This window comes from Euphorbia lathyris, chromosome 9 (genome assembly GCF_963576675.1).
Source record: "Euphorbia lathyris chromosome 9, ddEupLath1.1, whole genome shotgun sequence".
Classification (NCBI taxonomy): domain Eukaryota; kingdom Viridiplantae; phylum Streptophyta; class Magnoliopsida; order Malpighiales; family Euphorbiaceae; genus Euphorbia; species Euphorbia lathyris.
In genome coordinates, this window is record NC_088918.1 from 78,325,041 (window position 1) to 78,346,290 (window position 21,250).

Sequence of the window (21,250 nt, forward strand, 5' to 3'; positions counted from 1 at the left end):
ATCTAGGTCAGTGCACCTCGGACCTATGCTCAGGGCCGGCCCTGAGTAAGCATAGAAGGCACCGAGCTGTGTGTTTCCTTAAATGAAAAACTATTAAATATTAAAATATGTATTTTTTTTTTATTTTTGTTAAAAAACCAATGAGATTTTTTTTGTAAAAGAAAATATCGCTACGCGTATATATATAAATATAAAATATAAATGGAATGATAAGAACGAAGATTAAGGAAGAGAACGAAAAAGCCTAAAACGTAAAATTGGGTTTCTTTGTAGTTTGGGCGGAAGAAAGAGGAGCTAACAGAGCAGGGAGGTGTCACCAGCCGCAAATCTCCGGTAATCTCTGTCGCCGCTTAAGCTCATACCACTAGCAACCCGGTTCTACGCTCTTGGCTGTCCTCGACTGATATTTTATTTTCACGGAGAACAGTTGAGAGAAGATAGATCGGACCAATTAGACGGAAACTTAACACCTTCGATCTGTTCAGAATAGATTAGTTGAGCAAAAGCCCCAAGAAACACTTCCTGTGTGCACGTTTGGACTTGAGCGTAAACCTTGGGTATGTTCAATTTATATATGTATATATCATTATCTTTTGCACGATTAGTGATACCAGAAATATTGTGTCAGTGATGGATTTGATGTTCAATGCTTGTACTCTATGTTTATTTGATTTCATTCCTGCTCTTTTGAACATTTTGTACAACTATGTGTTGTATGTATGGCTGTGTTAGGGTTCTTAATATCTTTGTCATGTGGAAGTATTTTTGGGAAAAAAGGTTTGGCTGCTGTAATGTGTTTCAGTTTCCTAATGGGCCCTATGTAAATGATTTGTTAGTCAAAAGGGAAGTTTTGAGGGTTTGGAACATCTCCAACACTCTTAGTTGGGTTTAAGTTAAAATTTTAGGAGAGAGAGTTAAAAATACAGCCTCTCAGTGACTCCTCAAATAACTAAGAGTCTCTCCATCTTCTCTACTATTGAGGCGCTCCATAGTGCCTCCTTGTTTAATTTTTTTTATCAATAACTTATTATTGACTAGTTTCTCCTCTCACTATTGGTAAATATAACAATACTTATTAATTTTAATGATAAAATAATAAATAAGAAGTGAATATGAGGGTTATTGTTGGAGATGATATGTATTAGTAACTCCTCAATTTTTTTTTATATTATTTTTAGGGAGTGGACTAAGAGAATCTTGGAGATGATCTTACCCTGCCTTTACTTGCTTAGCGGTTCTTTTATTCCTTTCTACTTCTTAAGGTCCAGTAAAATCAAATGTTCAGTTTTTGTGTATGTCAGTTGAAGCTTATAAAAGAACTTGCTAAATGCTAATCCAATTTTATATTAATCTGGGTTGTCATGCTCAAAATTCTGATTGACTGTTAATATGATTCCTTGGGTAGAAGTTAGAACAATCTCTGCTCTTAGAATTGTAAAGAGTTGATTATTGAATGAGTTTTAACTTTTACTTTTCAATTTAACTATTTGTTCATAACATGATAGTATGGTAAGGTATACTATACACTATTGAAAAATTAAACATTTTTGTTATATGCTATACCTTATTTTTATAGAGCTGGACTTCTATTAAACTTGACATTCTGGTCATGGTTTTCACAAAATAATTTTCGTAGAGAACCCTTGAATTTTACACAGTTTGGTCAGTAGGAGATTACCAATATGTGGTTCATAAAAGTTTCTTAACTTTTGATGCATCAGCTTATACAATTTCCTGCTATCAACTATTATGCCCACATATGGGTCAGATGGTATAGGGTATGCAACATGACTATCATATTCGCTTAATAGATACTTGTACTGTGATGAGCAGATATCTGGAATGGCAACAGCAGAATCAGCTCAATCTTCCCTTGGGCCTCGTTATGCCCCAGAGGACCCTACTCTTCCTAAACCTTGGATGGGACTGATTGATGGAAGTACTGGCCTTTTATACTACTGGAACCCTGAAAGTAATGTTACACAGTATGAAAAACCTGTCTCTGTGCCTCCACCATTGCCACCTGGCCCACCTCCCCCCGTTTCTACACCAAAGCTGGCTCAAATACCAGTGGCACATTCTGCACAACCAAATGGCATGGTAGGTCAAACCGCACAACACCAGGGGCAACAGATCAGTCATTTGTCTCAACCCGCTCAAGTCATAAAGCAGATCCCTCAAGGAACACAACAGCAGGGGCAACAGAGCAATCAGTTGCCACAACAGCACGGACAACTAATGGCACAGCAACAGGGTCTACCTGTGGCACAAGTTTCTAATCAGCATGTACAACAAGGAACCTCACAGTTGCCACAAGGAATGCAACAACCAGGGCAGCTGAGACCACAAATTATGCAGCATCCAGCTCAGCAAATGGTGTCTCACATGAGTCAACAAATGCCTCAGCAGGGAGGCCAGCAGTTGCCGCAACAGCCAATGCAACAAGCCATACAGCAGATACCTCAACAGGGAGGACAGCACATACCGCATCAGCAGAATTTGCAGATGCCACAACCACAAGGGCAGCAATATGCATATCAGCAGTATATGACATACCAGCAGAACTTGCTTCCACCACAGAATCAGCAAAGCTCACAACAGCAGTTTCCAGCATTTGCGAAGAGGGGTGAAGTTGATTTTCAACAGGGAAAGCAAACCAGTTTGTCTCCATCTCACTTTCAACAGACTGTCACACCATCCTCCCAAAACCTGCCTGTTGGAGCAAATTCAGTTTCAACTATGCCTGCAGGAGGCAATTCAACTTCGACAAAGCAGGCAGGTGCTCATGGTGGTCAACCTCAGCAGTTTAATGGCCCTGCAGTCAATATGCCACTCTCTGCTACCTCCATGGCTCCGTTCCAGCAAACTGGGACTGATTTAGCTCATCAACAGCAGGGTCCTAGGTTTCCAAACCATGCTGGCCTGTCAATGGGGCATCATCCACAGTCTAATGTGCCCAATGCACATAGCAGGACAAGCAATGAATACTACTTCAATGCTAAAACGGAAGGGCCTGCAGTGGGTCCAGGTCAACCTAACCTTGCACCCATACCAGCAGGAGGGAGAAACCAGCAGGTATATTGAGCTCCTTTTTGCATTACTATTATATAATCTCTTAGCATGTCTAAATAGTGGGGCCATTTTTTCCAGTAGAATCACTATACCCCCTGAGCAATTCAAATTTAGAATAAAAGACATGGTTACTAAGGTATGCCTCAGGTTCAAGGCACATGAGGCTCTAACCATAGAGCATCAACATTTAGAAGGTGGCCTCTCTAAGTGAGGCACATTTGTTGGTTGTTCAGCTTGTGCCTTAAGACGGCACAAGGTGCAGGAAAGGCACATGTAGTTAATATTTTTCTCAAATCTCAATTCTTTTCAATTCTTTTCTTAATTGTTGACTTTTCAACTATTAATCCAATGTCTTACCAGATTTGTACTTTCCCTTGAACAAAACAACAACCTTCCTCTATCCTCTTACACTTCTTCTTACCTTCTGTTTGATTTTCTCCTTTATCTGTTTCTTCATTGTCGAGAATTCACATGTTTCTCAGATGATAGCAGCCCACCAGCCGCATTCAGTATGCTTCTAAAAGATTTTTTAAGCTGTTGGATCCTTTGATCCGTTGCTGACTAGTGTCTGGCTCGTTTTCTTTGTCCATTATTGAGCAAGCATCACTGCATTACTCGATAGTTATGATATAATATACTAATGGAGTAATGGTTTTGTTTGATATTAGGTAATGGGATTAATTTACAATTGGAATAAAAATGTTTTTTTAATTCATCTTTGTAGGACGAAACTAATTAAATTAAGATATATTTGAATGTGCAATCATGGAATTTAATTTCTGTTTTGGATATTGAAAACATAAATGATAAGTTTACACTAGAAGTACTCGATCCTTGTTCTATATTCCTTGTTGTCTTTTACTGTGAAACTTGGTCTACATTTTTTTTCTTTTGCTCCTCCTCTCTGTCAGTTGGTGCACCTGTCCCCAGGGATCCAGAACTCACTGCACCTTCCACATCGTATGACTGCATATAAACATTATTTGTACTTTGATCTGTATCATAGATTTCTCTTAAGTTTTCTTATGGAGTATATATCGCTTACCTGTCAGGACTCTAGGACGGGTGGTGTACCATTTCAAAATGCTGCACCAAATTATACTGGTGGATATAATGCGGCTGGCCCAACCATGCCAAATATGTTAAATCAGGGCTCTGGTGCTCCTCCATTTCAAAACAATGCGTTGGTGAGGCCCCCTTTTGTTGGAACTTCGGATGTAACTCATCTCTCTCCTGTAGAAGCTTACTGCAAAGAACATGAAGTCACAGCTACGGTCTGTATTTCAATTTCATAGAATTCTCTTTCGCTTTCTCTGTATGTTTTTTTTTTTTTTTCGCTTATCTTAGTATTTTGATTTTATTTATAATTCTTTTTGAAGCTGAATAAAATCGTCCACGTGTTGAAAGTGGATACACAATAATGAATTCTGTATCCACTTTCCAGATGAATTGATTGGTGCTACTGCTAACGCGTTACCAATTTTCGTGTAATTCAAGTCTGATCCATAAGAGAGTTCTTTGACAATTAGGGTCTTCTTTCTAATTGTTTTTCTGCTTCTCATGGTATGAGATTTCACGAGAACATTAAGTTTTGTTTCCAGATATGCATGCATGATTTTTCTGCAGTCACAAAGGGCCGATCCTGAGATTTTAGAGGCCCGGGACGAATTACCAAATGAGGCCCTAATAAATAAGTGGAAATATAAAAAAAGTAGAAAAGTAAATTGTATAAAAGAAAATTATTTAAAAATGACACTTTTCTTGTTACATTTAACAAAATATCTAATAAAAACAGTTTATATTGCTCTAAGTACCCAATTTCTTATACAAAATGATGTCTATGAGCATTTCTAGAAGTAAATTTCTTAAATTTAATAAATTATGAAATAGTTCTAATAGATTTTATGCTCTTTACGATACAAAGCATGATAACATAAAAATGAAAAACCAAATTTGAAAATCACATCATTTAACGAGGTTTAGCGCCTAAGTTCTTGAAATTGGAAGATTTTGATACGTTTTTCCCAAATTGCTTTTGAAGACCGAGTAAATCAGAATCTGATAGAGTTTCTCAGCGACAACAAAAAAGGCTATTAGTAATTGGAAGTTTCATAGTGAGGTGATTAGAAAACAAAATTGATTATATAGTTGATGAATTGAGAAGATGAACCGAGGATGTAGGATAATATTACTGTTTAATATTCTTTGGGATTGGAGTGTGATTAAAAAAGGGAGAAAGAAATTATAAAATTTTGTTGGGATTGATAGGTGGGAAAGATAATTATAGAAATACTTTGAGATAAATTAGGGAATTGATGCCCAAAGTTTTTATTAGGAAATTTGGAAAGAATCCGAGATAAATTAGGGAATTTAGAAAGACTATTTAATAACTAATGCCAACGTTTTTATTTGGAAAGAATCTAATGCCAACGTTTTTAACCAACTATAATTTTTTTTTTTAATTTAATCAAGTATAATTTAATAGGTACTAATACATTACTATAATTGGGGCCCTTCTCATCCTTGGGCCTTGGGCAGACGCCCCTCCTGCCCATGCTCAGGGATGGGCCTCACAACAGATGAGAAATGAGACTGTTTGTTACTTCCTGCTAGATTTGATGGTTTGACATTATTATGGCAGTTGGTAGGATAGTGTTTTATGTCCTTGTCTTGCCTTCAGTGGTTATGGAAAAGTTAGCAAATGCTTCAGAAATGTTACTTCTCAATGATATTATTATCTGTTTGTGCGTATAGTTTTCCGCTTCCCCTCCATCTGAAAAGTTATCATTTCTCTTTGTATGGAATATCAGAATTTGTTTTGCATTTTATGGTCTCTGTGTTTATCTATTGTGCTGTTTTTCCTCAATTTGGGTTCCAGCTGACTTCTATTTTTCTCTTCAATTCCATAGGGTGACAATGTTCCACCACCATTCATAACGTTTGAGGCCACTGGTTTTCCTCCTGAGATATTGAGAGATGTAAGTTCAACTAATGGCAGCGATTTAGGTTATGTGTATCGAGTTTTGGAAACTGCATTTGAGATCTGCTTCATTCTCCTTTTGAATTACTTTGGTTTTTTAATGGTCTTACACTCATTAGTTCTCACTTGTCGCAGGTGCGATATCTGCTCCGGACGAGGAGCATATGTCGTACGCTGCTCTGCTATTGGCACTTATACATGCAACAACTATTCTGATTTTTGGAGGCTGCTTCTTGTGCATCTTCTAGAAGGATTGTTTGCCATCTGTCCAATTCACACCTCATATGTCTTAATTGCTCATTTTAGTTGCCTCGAGTTGCTTCAGTAAGCAACTCTGGACCTATGGATTTTAGTTTTTCTTTTTTCCTTCTTCCATGACATGCTACGGTTACCATTTCTTGATACTCTTGTTTTACTTGTGGATAAATTTCATGCATTTAGATAGTCAAGTTCTCATTACCTATAATTACCTTGCATTTCAGATTCACACTGCTGGGTTTTCATCTCCTACTCCGATCCAGGCACAAACCTGGCCAGTTGCATTACAAAATCGGGATATAGTTGCAATTGCAAAAACTGGTTCTGGTAAAACATTGGGGTATTTGATCCCTGCATTCATTCTTCTTAGACAATGCCATAATAATCCTCAGAATGGGCCTACTGTTTTGGTTTTGGCTCCAACAAGGGAGTTGGCTACACAAATACAAGACGAGGTGGTAAAATTTGGTCGATCATCAAGAGTCTCTTGCACGGTTGGTCTAATTCCTGTCATGACCATTTTGAAAAATAATAAGTTTTTGTTTCGCAGTCTTGTTTTATTGAGTGATTTTATTTGTTATCCAGTGTCTGTATGGTGGAGCTCCAAAGGGTCCCCAACTGAAAGAACTAGATCGGGGTGCAGATATTGTTGTGGCAACTCCTGGTAGACTCAATGATATACTTGAAATGAAAAAGATTGATTTTGGGCAAGTTTCACTCCTTGTGCTTGACGAGGCTGATCGAATGCTTGATATGGGCTTTGAACCTCAAATCCGTAAAATTGTAAATGAGATACCTCCTCGGAGACAGACCCTTATGTACACAGCAACCTGGCCAAAAGAAGTGAGGAAAATTGCTGGTGATCTTCTTGTCAATCCTGTTCAGGTGAACATTGGCAATGTTGATGAACTTGCTGCAAATAAGTCCATCACACAGGTAACAGTAACCGAGTTCGTTTTTGTTTCCTATATTTTGCGAGTGGTTATATCTATAAGCGGTTGGAAATTTGTAGTTTCATTCTTTTGCAATTTGTAAGTTATTCCAAACTAGATGATATGAATATGGTATGCAGTATGTAGAAGTAGTCCCGCAAATGGAGAAGGAGAGGCGCTTGGAACAGATCCTTAGGGCACAAGAGAGAGGCTCAAAGGCTATTATATTCTGTTCCACTAAGAGATTGTGTGATCAGCTTGCACGTAGTATTGGGCGCACATTTGGCGCGGCTGCAATTCATGGAGACAAATCTCAAGGGGAAAGAGACTGGGTTTTGAACCAGTTTCGGAGTGGAAAATTGCCAATTTTAGTTGCAACTGATGTTGCGGCTCGAGGTCTTGATATCAAAGATATAAGGTAGGTTCTCATATGTCGAGATATCAGGAGCTCGTGTTTAGGGTGATGAGTTTTAATGTTGTCACGACCCTGCTGAAATCAGTGATTTTCATTCCCAATATTAGATTGTATGTTGTATTACTAAATTAAAGAATATTAAAATACGATCAATAATGCTGCGTTTTCATGTTACAGGGTGGTGATAAATTATGATTTCCCAACTGGAGTTGAGGATTATGTCCACCGAATTGGGAGAACTGGAAGGGCTGGCGCAACTGGTGTATCGTACACCTTTTTCTCTGAGCAAGATTGGAAATATGCAAATGATTTAATTAAAGTTCTGGAGGGAGCTAACCAGCAAGTTCCCCCAGAGGTGCGAGATATTGCTCTGCGTGGTGCACCTGGTTTTGGCAAGGATCGAGGTGGGATGAACCGTTTTGACTTCAATGGTGGTAATGGTGGTGGTGGCCGTTGGGACAGTGGGGGTCGTGGTGGCATGAGGGATGGAGGCTTTGGGGGTCGTGGTGGGATGCGGGATGGAGGCTTTGGTGGACGTGGTGGAATGAGGGATGCAGGTTTCGGTGGTCGAGGTGGGATGCGGGATGGAGGCTTTGGGGGCCGTGGTGGGATGAGAGATGGAGGCTTTGGTGGACGTGGTGGTGGTGGTGGTGGTGGCAGTGGCAGAAATGACTCTTTTTCTGGGCGTGGAAACAGAGGACGTGGATTTGGTGGCAATGTAGGTTTTGGCAGGAACGAACGTGGTCCACATGATCGCTACAACAATACGGATGGCCGTGGACGTGGCAGGGGAAGATTTGATGGTAGAAGAGACGGCAATAGGAGTAGAGATAGAAGCTTTAGTCGTAGCCCTGATAGAGTTCGGACATGGGGTTATAGCCGCAGTCCCAGCAGAAGTAGGAGTCGCAGTAGGTCTCGATCTCGAGGGCGTAGTCGCAGCTACAGTCGCAGTCCTCGACGGGGAACTAGCTACAGCCGTAGTCCCCGACGTAGCTGCAGCTACAGCCGTAGTCCCCGACGTAGTCGCAGCCGCAGTAGAAGCCATGATAGATTCGAGAGGAAACGCGTTAGTCGGTTTGATGAGAAGAACGCTGACACTGAAGTCGTCCCCGTGTCAGAAACAGCTCCAGTTTCCCCAGGTAAGCATGACAATGCACCACCCTCAGTAGCAGAGGGGCCGCTCCTGCCCGTGGCTGAGCCAGTCGACCCAGATACTACTGCCCCCGGTGAGCAGGCAATTCCCGAAACTTGAGCCGTCAAAGTTAATAACGAGTAATGGTTAAGCAATCAAAATGGTTGTATTTTGTGATTTCAACCATTTTTCTGGATCGATACAAGCAGTACTTTTGCCTGTGAAGTTAAAGATCAATTTTTTAAGATGTAATTGAGCTTTTTAAATCACATTTCCATGGGTTTTGATCCAGTTAGGGTCACTGTTTGAAGAACTATTATAATTTACATTTTTTTAGTCATTTTTTTTTTCTTTTAGATACCTTATTTTGTTTCACCATAAAATTAAAAAAACAAGGTGCTTAGTCAACATCTAATTTATTTATTTTTTTTATCTTTTTATTTGAGTTTTTTTTAATAAAAGTGCTCTAGTAACGGTATACAAATGTTAGTAAACAAAAGCATAGTAACTAATATTTTAAAATGATATAAAAATGTTAGAAAACGGTAGATGTAAAGTTATCGTGTTGTGATTTTGTGCGGATTATAAAATTCGGCGCCAGTTGAGGTTAGTTAATTATATGAAGTAGATATTATAATTTTATATTTTCTTATTTTATTATTAATATTATATTTATTGTTAATATTATTTTTAAATTTTGTATATAAACTCTAATAATGATATACAAATATTAGTTAAACAAAATTATAGTAACTAATATTTAAAATGGTATAAAAACGTTAGAAATTAGTATATGCAAGGTTATTTGATATTTTATGCTTTATATATATAATGAGAATTTTTATACTATAATTTAGAAAATAACGTGTGTTGTTAGATTTATTGTTAATATTAGATGGTACAATACAAATGTTTTTTTTTTTTTTTTTGAATAGAATTGCAACTTTATTAGATAGTAGGACTAGCGTCCTCACGAATAACATCTGCTAGCCATATAGGCAAAACACTGAAAAGAATATCGTTAGCATTGGAATAAGCCCGCCTAGCCATAACATGAGCGGCCTTATTCGCTGAACGATGAATAAAACACAAATTAAAGCCAGAATGCGAGTTGATGATATCCCTGCAATCTTGAACAATCAAATCGAACTCCGAATTATCTTGTTTGTCAGAATTAACCGCATCCACAACTAATTTGGCGTCCGATTCAAAGACAACATTTATGAAATGTTGGCTAGCAAGCCAACTCAAACTCGTACGGACCGCAAGTGCTTCGATGATCTTTGGTTCCTTTACAGCTTTAATTAAGCAACTGCTCCCAAACAAAAAATGGCTCGTCTCATCCCTTACAACCGCTCCCAATCCACAGCTTCTGATTTCCGCAAAGCTCGCCCCATCTGTGTTGCATTTTATTGAACCAGCCGGTGGCGAACTCCAAGTCGAAGGTGTGGCGATCACTGAATCAGCTCCTATAGGTGCAGAAAACGCAGAAGTAGCTACAGGTGGCCCAGTTCGCTTACACATAGACGAGAATGCTTTCCAGTCCCTAGTGTCGTCAAGTATAGTATGCCAGCTGATATCCGTTGGCCACCATTCTTCTCGCCAAAGCACTCTATTCCGGTGTTCCCATATCGCTTTTAAACCGCAACAGATTCTGACTAATCTTTCTGATGGTGCAGTTTCTAGCTCCTGTAATAACCATTGTGAGAACGACAAACTTCCAATATGAGGGACCCTTAAACCAGCAACTCGCCATAGATCACCTGCAAAAGAACAAACTGTAAATAAATGTCGGTCAGACTCGTCATCCTCCACACAAATCGGGCACTCAAGTGATACTGGGACTCTTCGTTGGACTAGCCTAGTCCGAGTGGGCAAACAATTAGAGCATACCCTCCATATAAACATTTTTAATTTTGGCGGGATTTCCAGATTCCACAATTTCTTCCATCCCCCATAACCCACTTCATTATTCGCCATATTCATTCCTGTGAGATACCCAGATCTAACATTATAGAACCCGTTCTGGGACCAGTGCCACATCCTGACATCTTCCTTGGGGGTAATTGGCAATATAATATCACAAATGGCAGAAACTTCAGAATCACTGAAATACCCATGCAACTTATTCATATCCCAGCCCCTCCCACTTTCATCCATCAAGTCTGCCACCCTCAAATCAGATAGTCCAGGTAGAACAAAAGAATTGACATGAAAATCATCTAAATTTGGAACCCATGGGTCATCCCATACTTTAATACTTTCACCATTTCCTACCCTCCATCTCATTCCTTGTTTAAGGATACTCAGGCCACTCCAAATACCTCTCCAAACCATACTAGGATTATTGCCTAATTTGGAGAGTAACAAGTCCTCCCTTGGAAAATATTTAGCTTTAAACATTCGACTCACTAAAATATTTGGAGTATTAATTAACTTCCACCCTTGTTTCCCTAATAAGGCTAAATTAAACACATGTAGGTTCTTAAAACTCATCCCTCCCAAATCTTTTGAATTACATAATTTAGCCCAGTCAAACCAATGGATTCCCCTTTTCCCATTAGGTTTCATGCCCCACCAAAAGGAATTCATTAATTTTTGCAATTCATCACAGGTAGAAAGAGGAATAAGGAACGTACTCATACAGAATGTAGGTAGTGCCTGGGCCACTGACTTCAGCAACACCTCTTTCCCAGCTTGCGATAAGAACCGGAAGCCCCAACTACCAAACTTTTTCCTCAGCCTGTCAACAAGAAATGCAAAAATACGCCTCTTTGATCTACCAATAAGTGATGGTAAACCCAAATATCGACCCGTATCAAGTGGGGTTTGGACCCTTAACATTTCCTTTATCTCCTCCTTTAGTTCCATATTGACATTCGAACTAAAGAAAATCCCAGATTTTTGCAAGTTCACTGCCTGCCCCGAGGCCACTTCATATTCCGTCAAAATCCGTATAACTTCACTAGCCTCCCTAGACGAAGCTCCAAAGAACAAGAAACTGTCATCAGCAAAAAATAAATGTGTTACTGCAGGTGCTTGTCTGCAGATTCTACACCCTGAAATCAAATTCTGACTCTCAGCCCTTCTTATTAGTTTAGATAAGACTTCGGCACACAGTATAAATAGGTACGGGGAAAGTGGGTCTCCTTGTCTTAATCCCCTCCCCGGCTTAATCGGATCAGAATATTCTCCATTCACTGCCACCCTGTAATTCACAGTTGTGATACAGAGCATAATCCACTCAACCCATTTGTCACTAAATCCCATGCGAATCATGACCAGTTTCAAGAAGTTCCAATCCACCCTATCATATGCCTTGCTAATATCAATCTTCAGGGCAACATGTCCAGAGTTGCCTCTATTTTGCCTTTTCATAAAGTGTATTGACTCAAAAGCCACTTGCACATTATCAATTATAGACCTTCCAGGGACAAAAGCAGATTGTGTTTCTCCAATAATAGCAGGGAGCACACTTTTTAGCCGGTTAGCTAAGGCCTTTGCAATTATTTTGTACAAAACGTTGCATAAGGAGATAGGGCGAAAATCCTTAAGTAAGGATGACTTGTCAATTTTCGGAATCAAAACAATTGTGGTATCATTCAAATCCGGAGGGAACTCACCCTGATCCAACCAACGCTTACAAGCTGCTCCTACCTCACTACCAATTGTATCCCAAAATGCTTGATAAAACCCTGGATTAAGCCCATCAGGTCCAGGGGATTTGTTCGGACTCATAGAGAACAAAGCGTTCTTAAAATCAATTACCTCGAACGGGGCCGTGAGCCTCTCATTTGTGAGTGTGTCAATCACAACTTCAATAACGTTGACCGTTTCTGACTCAGTTTGACCATTTGAAGAGTACACTGATTGAAAATACCTCTGTGACATATCCAACATAGCTTCCTGGTTATCAGTCTCCCCACCTGAATCGTCTTTTAGAAATTCAATTTGATTCTGTTGTCGCCTGGCCTTTACACTAGCATGGAAAAACTTAGTATTTCTGTCCCCCTCAGTAAGCCAGAATACCTTAGCCCTCTGCTTCCAGAATCTCTCCTCAGCTTCCAGCACCTCATTAAGTTTTCTCTTCGCAAAGAAAAATTGAGCAATGGAATCCCTGTCTTTCCTACCATGTAATCGCTCCATTTTCCTTTGCCATTTCCAAATTTGGCTTTTAAAACGGACATTGAACTTTCTCCCCCATTCTTCCATCGACCTTATACATGCTCTCAATTTGTCAGGCACAGGCCTTCTCCCCTGACTTCTCCAATTCCCCTTTACCAATTCACTAAATTCCCTCTCATTCAGCCAGCTGTCTTCAAAGTAAAATTTCCTTACCCTCCTCCTTCTCTCTGTATACTCTAGAGCAAGCACAATTGGGAGATGATCAGAATGACCATTTATGACCGAATTTACCCGGTGATTGGCGAAACGTGTAAGCCATTCACTCGAGGCGAAACTCCTGTCCAATTTCTCCCTAATCCAATTATCGGAACCCCTACCTCTTTCCCATGTAAACTGGCTTCCACGCAAACTCAGCTCAAACAAACCACACTCCTCTACCACTCTATTGAACGCTTGCATCAGATGTGTAGGAAAATTTGCCCCACCCTCCTTTTCCTCTGCCCTGAGAATACAATTAAAGTCTCCCATCACTACCCAAGGTAGGTTAGAAGCCTCCGACAGATTCCTTAACAGACTCCAGGAATCCCCATGTTTACTCCGATCTGCGTACCCATAGAACCCTACAAACCTCCACTCCCCCCTCACCTCATCAGACACTATCACGTCGATATGATGTTCTGAGTAGCTTACAACCCTCGCATTAACCTTCTCCTTCCACAACAATGCCAATCCCCCACTTCTACCTCTCCTATTTACAGAAAAGAGTCCATCAAAACCCAACTGTTGTTTTAAGGTAACCATACGGCTATCCTCTACAAGTGTTTCGATTAAAAATAAAATAACCGGTTTCTGGGAAGTAACCAATTCCTTTAGGGACCGAACTGCCCGATGGTTTCCCAAGCCACGACAGTTCCAGCTTACACAATTCATGGCAATCGACGGCCCTGGCTATTAGGGCTCGCCGAATTCTCTTCATGAGGGATCCTTTTATCCTTTCCAGGAACATGGACTCCTCCACTCTGACCATTCTCCTTACTCACTAATCCCTTACCCATCTCTCTCCTCCTCTTTCTTGCCTCATTAAGTTCCATTTCTGTATCCTCAGCTACCTTCCCACTCTCCCCTCCTGTGGCTCCTGCCTCAACCTCCTCTCCCTCACATACCTCCTGCAGTTTAATATAAGGTCCTGATATAGAACAAAATCCCACCTCAAAATCCCCTAGACTTGTTTTGGGTGTATTTCCTCTCCCTCCCATACCACTCCCCTTATTTGAAATATCTCGTAACACTCCCCCACCACTCCCTCCCCACCCTCCTCTACTTCTTCCACTCCCACTAGTATTCACACCACTTCCCTCCCTTAACCATCTCGCCCCACTTTGATCCCCACCCCTTCTGATCGGTGCCTTAAGCCATTCCCCCCACTCTCGAGTAACTTCGTTCCCTTGTAACTCGAATAGCTTTTCACAGTAACGATCTGTATGTCCCAAAACACCACAAATGTAACAAAAAATTCCGAGCCTCTCATATTTGAAAGTGGCCAGCGACCACACTCCTCTAGCACTTTTTATTTTCTTGAACCTCTTCAAAGGTTGACTACAGTCGATAGTAACACGAATTCGCATATATTGTCTATGGAACCCCTGATTGTTATTAGCATCATATTCCTCAAAAAGACCTAGAAAGTTCCCCAGTTGTTTTCCTACAGTTTCTGACATAGTCCCCACAGGTAATCCATACACTTGAACCCAAATTGGTATTTCAAACAAGTCTATCTCATCTGGATTTGCTCCATTTCTCCAGTTTTTCAATATCAATAAGTAATTATCAAAAGACCAAGGACCTCCTGCCAGAACCCTATCTCTATCAATAGGATGAAAGAATTCAAAAGAGTAAAGATTGCTGCTTATCTCTTGTATATCAACTCCACGTCCAGGTCTCCATAGTAGAGCTAAACGGTTTCGGAGGGTTTGGAAGTTCAACGGCCTGTCAGCAACAAATCTCCCTACAAAATGCAATCCCGAATCCTCCATTTCAACTTCTGTTCGCGGCTCCTCAATTTCAATGCTAAGTGCATCCGCTCCTTCGATTGATAACCCAGCCATTCGACTTTCCATCCTGATCCAACCCTTGTCAGAACACACAGACGAAAGCACCAGAGATGGACCTTTCTCTCCAAATTCGTCTCACCAAAAATAAGAAGAAAGCACAGAATGGAACCAATCTTAAACACCCAACACAGAATCAGTAACTCCAGAAAATAACTCTAGAAAAAACAACAACATAGATCCAATTAAAGAACTCGACACCCGCCTCAACACTCCCTCTCAATAAATCACCAAAGTTACAGTAGAAAAAAAGACACAATGACAAGCTTCCCCAATTCCCAATTTAGCATAGAAAAATCCCAAAGTGGAAACAAAACTTTGGGCCAATTATAATTCAAATAGCAAGCTTATTCCATTTGAGAAAAAATCAAGAAAGCACCCGAAATTAAAATTCATTGTTGCCCACATTTCAGAAGAAATTAATCCAATTTGAAATCAACTCATCTCCAATTACCATATCAAACAGCAGCCATACGAGCAGTTAATCAAGAAAGCAGAATAATCAAGTCTAACCTGCTAGCCTTTGAAAGAAACCACCACGAATCGCACTCAACTACTGCTCCCCGATACCCAACTGGTAGCCGACCAAGAATAGCGATCCGTATTCCCAAACGCAAAAAGAAAAAACCGGAACAGCAATCAGAAATCACCAAGAACAATCAAATAACCCTCTCACACCACTCACAAGGAATCGGAGAGACGATTTAAACTCTCACGGCGGTCGGAGAGACGAGCGACACTCCCACAGAGAAACCTAGACGGCGGCGCTGGAGAGACTTTCCACGGAGGTTCTGACTTTATTAAGTAAGATATCTTTATTAAATGTTAAAATTACAATACAAATGTTAGTTAAATTTTTTTTATAGTAAGTAATATTTAAAAAAAGTATAAAAATGTTTGAAATTAGTATATGTAAAGTTAATTATATTTTAAATCTTATATATATCGAAGTTGTATTATTGATATGAAGTGTGATATTTGAACTGTGAAAATGAAATTGATGTAGATATTATAATTTGAAAGATTTTTCAATTTATTATTGATATGAAGTTTATATTTGAATTGTGTAATTATATATTATTGATAAATATATATAGGTACAATATAATGTATGATTATACCTTCTATATAATTCATTGGGGTGGAAAGTTATATATTTCTATCACCAGTTTGGAATACGATGCTTCATGTAGTACGATAAGGAACAAACATTTAAAATTTCATAATAGTCCGACATATGATGCACTAGTGTCCAGAATAACGAGAGCAATAAGATTGGACGAAGATGAAAACTTGACCCGAATTGTATATAAGTCTCCTGGGTGTGGAGGATCATTAATGACCTTTTCATATTTTATCATATGTGATGACGATGATATTGAAGTAATTTATGATAACTTGAGTTATATTCAAGGTTATCACAATGTCGAGCTGTATGTTGAGTTTGAGAGGTTTACAGTTTGGAATAATGACGGATTAGGGGTCACCATGACGAACACAATTGCTGATGATAATCATCTTCAAATGACTTCTAATTGGGATGGTCAGGGTCCATCAAACGTTGGTGGCATATATGATAATCCATATGATCCGTCAAATGATTTCTTCAATTATGCAATGAGGAGTCCATTTGAGGCTGGTCCGAGTGTTCCTAGTGGAATCAGGCAAAGTGGGTTAAACAATGATCAGAAATATGGTGTAAGCAGTAGCGGACATCAGACATACGACGCAAGCAGTAGCGGACATTTGGCGATGATTGAAGAAGTGGATTTGGAAGAAGATGTTGATTTGGGTTGTATATCGCCCGACGAAATTGTACCTGAAGATGATGATTTCGATCATGCCGAATACAATGATGATGAGGTCAATGATGAACATGATGGGGATGGTAGGAGCATCTAAACTGAGGCAGTTAATGTGACAATGAGAATGATTGATTTGAATGTAGGAGTCCCTGAGGTGCCCTATTTTCATGGCGCACCAACAATACCCCCATTATCAAAATTTGTGTTTCCAGCTTCTCACTATATGAATCTTGCAGAATCAGACATTGGGTTGAGAGAACCCAACGAAATCGATGGTATGACCATATGGGATGGAGTATCCGAACTGAAGGTAGGCATGGTCTTTGTTGGGAAACAAGATGTCTAAGCGACAGTTAAGAAATATTCCATTAAAAAGAATGTGACTTTTGCTACATTAGAATCAAAACCGCACAAGTATGCTATGAAATGTATTGATGAAAACTATCATTGGAGGATGAGGGTGATTCTAAAAGAAAAACTAGGGTATTGGCGTATGTCACAACCGACCCTAAATGACCTCAATCGGCATCGGGCGTGAAAGAGAAAGATCATAATCAGTACTTAGGAGTCTCCAATTTATCCAAATACCATAATATCATATTTATTTATTTATTTTGGCATTCCTCTTCAATATATATTCTAAAATAATTCATATTTCTACTACATTAGTCATTCGAGGACCTCAACATATATTTACCAACTCTATTATATTACACTTGAAATACCAAAGTTCTAACCATAATTCTAACAATAAGCAGCCAACTTCCAAACCTCGCCTAATCGGTCGATAATCTTCTCTATATCCTGTACTTTCTCACCTAAAAATATTAAAACATTTAAAAACGTGAGACAATATACTCAAAACTTAAGCTTATAAGATAGTCATCAAAACCTTATAAAATATTCTCAAAACTTAAGTTCATAAAATAAAATTTGTGTATGTGTATCCATCCTCGAATTCCGCCCGTGTAGATCATAACATCAATCATAACAATATCGAGATATCTCATTTATATCTCGTTCCTTGCCTAACAGTTAGGACTACCAGCCGTGCACTCTGGCCATACCACCATTAGGTATGGTCTTACAACTCTTACCCCGGGCAATCCTAGATGGACAAAACCATTTTATCTGTCAAAATATCACAACTCATAAAAATCATATTTGGACTTCAATCCAAAATAATAACAACAATAACCGCAACAGATTTCTCAATCCAAAAACAATTCGTAAGAAATCATCAAATTCATTTTATTCACTATATATATATATACATTCAAACCAAAAACCTATATGTATATATGTAAATCAACCAAATTAAGCCTTAAATCAATATAATCAAGTAAAATCTGAAATTCACATAGAAGCATAGTCAATAGCTTCATTTGAGTTAAATATAAAAATTTGGTAAGCGTAAATAGTGTTTCAGGAAATAATTAAGATATGAATTTTGAGGACAAATTTTTTTGATCTTAAGCACAGTTTTGAGGTAGGAAATTAAGAGATATATCAAGGTATAAATTCTAGAAATTTAGACACGGACGTGACAGCGTATCACTAAGTGTGGGGATCCATATACTTGTATCGCATCTCTTCCCACACAGGATCACAATAAGCTCGATTCTAGCATAATAATGGGCTGTATATTGGAGATGCTTCGTGAGTCACCATCATTGCGAGTGAGTGCTATAATTGGGAGTATAAGAACTCAATATCAATACACGATTTCTTATAAAGAAAGCTTGGTTTGCCAAGAGCAAAGCATTATTGGCGATTTATGGAAATTGGGAGGAATCATACAATAAATTGCCTCGCTACATGAACGCATTGAGTCATTACAATCATGGTAGTGCCAATGTGTTGATCGTGAATGAAGTGTTGGATTATCGTGTTCGCGTGTTCAAAAGACTTTTTTGGAGTTTCAGGCCATGTATTGAGGGGTTTAGGCATTGTCGTCCAGTTATAATCGTTGATGGTACTTTTTTGTACGGCAAGTATCGACACACATTATTGATCACGACCATATTCGATGGGAATCGACATACTCTCCCAATTGCTTTTGCACTAGTTGAGAGTGAGAATCAAGATAGTTGGGGATGGTTCATGCAATGCATACGTTAACATGTCACGCAACGAGAAGGTACATGTGTTGTTTCAGATCGATATGCTGAGATTTTGTATGTAATGAATAGTGAAAACCATGGTTGGAGAGAACCATTGGCATACCATCAATTTTGCCTTCGTCACTTCATGAGCAATTACATCCACTCCATCCAGACCACATAGTAGAACATGTCATCATATTAAGTTAAATATAGCATACTTACTTTTGAAATATTTATTATTGGTTAATTTTCATTTTATTGATTACCTCATTTTTCCATACAAGTTGGGATCTATGAATACTTTGCATGTCTAAAACATCATCCAAAATTGGTCCCAGATGCATTATTTGTGCTGCTCTCCTTGCATTTGTCATTTTAATATATGATACGCCTATATGATAAATTATGATAAAATATAAAATCATTTATTAAACTAAATATAATCAAATTAATGAGAAAGTACAAACTAATTTATTAAACATAATATAGTAAGATTACATCACACTATTAATAAGTAGACTTAAAGTTCTCCCTATTACAATAATCACGTTGCGATAATGGGATTGATTGTCTAACTCTACGCATCATTTCCCTATATAATAAATTTTATCTTGGGTTATCATCCTTGCAAACATATTGCAAATGGACTAAATTTAACACCACTATTTTATAGTTTCTTACATTTATTGCTTCAATTATTTCATTATATGTTTTTTTGTATCTCCATGATAAACCTGAGTAAACTACACCAATGATACCTGAACTTTACCGAGTTTACACTTTGGTACCTAAATTACATTTTGTCCCAAAAATATACCTGAAGTAATGATGACCGGACAATTTAATATATTTTACCGGTTAATGACCGGTCAATGCGAGTTTCATGAGTTAATTACATCAATGGTACTTGAACTTTATCATAATTCACACTTCGGTACCTAGATTTTATTTTATCCTAAAGAGATAACACAAGTAAAGGTGACTGAAAAATTTAGTTCATTTTATCGGTTAGTGTTCGGGTAACGTGAACTAAACATTGGAACTCACCATACACTCAATTAACAATGACAGTATTGTAATTTTATGTTAATTGAGTGTATGATGGGTCTTAATTTTTAATTTAAAATGGTCAAACTCACGTCGGTCAAATGTACAAAAATGTTGAGTCATTTTTACTTTAGGTGTATTTTTTGGACAAAATAAAATATAGGTACAAAAGTATGAATTAGAGTAAAGTTCAGGTACCATCAGTGTAATTTATTCATCAAAATCGCATTGACCGGCCATTGACGGTTAAAATATACTAAATTGTCCGGTCATCGTTATTTCATGTATATTTTTGAGACAAAATGTAATCTAGGTACCAAAGTATGAATTAGGATAAAGTTCAGGTACCATTGATGTAATTTACTCTGATAAACCTTCATACAAAATCTTTAACTTCCATTTCTCACGGCCAATAGGATAACCGGTATTTATAATCTCTTGGATTTCATTATTAATACTCGTAATAAATTCCACTAGACTTCCACCACGTTGCATTTTCATCTCCTTCAATTTTTTTTTTTGCCTAGCCTTTTCCTTTGCAAAACGAGATATATATGCACGTGGAACCAGATATGATTTAGCCATCTATAAAACAAATAAATCATACAATGTAAGTTCATCATACATTTTTACTTAATATTTTTAAATAAAACATAGAGTTAATTACAAATTAATATTTTAAAGAATTAATATTTTTGAATAAAACATAGAGTTAATTACTTAATAAGTCAATTGTAATATAAATATTATAAATTTATGAGATTTTCTAAGCATAAACTAATATTTCTAAGCATACTTATAAATTAAGAGATTTTTTAAGCATGAATTAACATTTCTAAACATAGTTATAAATTAAGATATTTTTTAAGCATAAAGTAAATTTCTAACCATAATTAATAAACTAAGAGATATTCTAGACATAAATGAAATTTTCATAAATTAATATTTCTAAACATAGTTATAAATTAAAAGATTTTAGTATAAATTAAAATTTCTAACCATAATTATAAACTAAGAGATATTGTAAGCATAATTTTATTCTGAGATATTTCTAATCATAATTTTATAAACTAAGAAATATTCTAACCATCATTATAAATTTTGAGATATTCTAAGCATAATTTTTTTTATTATTATTTTTTTTAATTTGCGCACAATGCGCTTTCATTAAAGAAGAAAGAAAAATCTCCACCAGATCCGGATGTGATTCGAACCCATGACCTCACAAGGCATAGGTAAGCTCTCAACCACTAGACTAAGATAGAGCGATT

The 21,250-nt window shown here is 37.9% G+C and overlaps 1 protein-coding gene across 1 annotated transcript; it reads left to right on the top strand.

Moving 5' to 3' along the window:
• The first annotated feature begins 223 nt into the window (after positions 1-223).
• LOC136206599 (DEAD-box ATP-dependent RNA helicase 46) lies at positions 224-9,227 on the top strand. Its single transcript, XM_065997717.1, has 8 exons — positions 224-557; positions 1,834-3,075; positions 4,125-4,346; positions 5,982-6,050; positions 6,535-6,804; positions 6,896-7,246; positions 7,383-7,660; positions 7,835-9,227. Exons 2-8 carry the CDS (start codon positions 1,843-1,845, stop codon positions 8,907-8,909), a joined length of 3,498 nt encoding a protein of 1,165 aa, XP_065853789.1. The 5' UTR covers positions 224-557; positions 1,834-1,842; the 3' UTR covers positions 8,910-9,227.
• Positions 9,228-21,250: the final 12,023 nt, after the last annotated feature.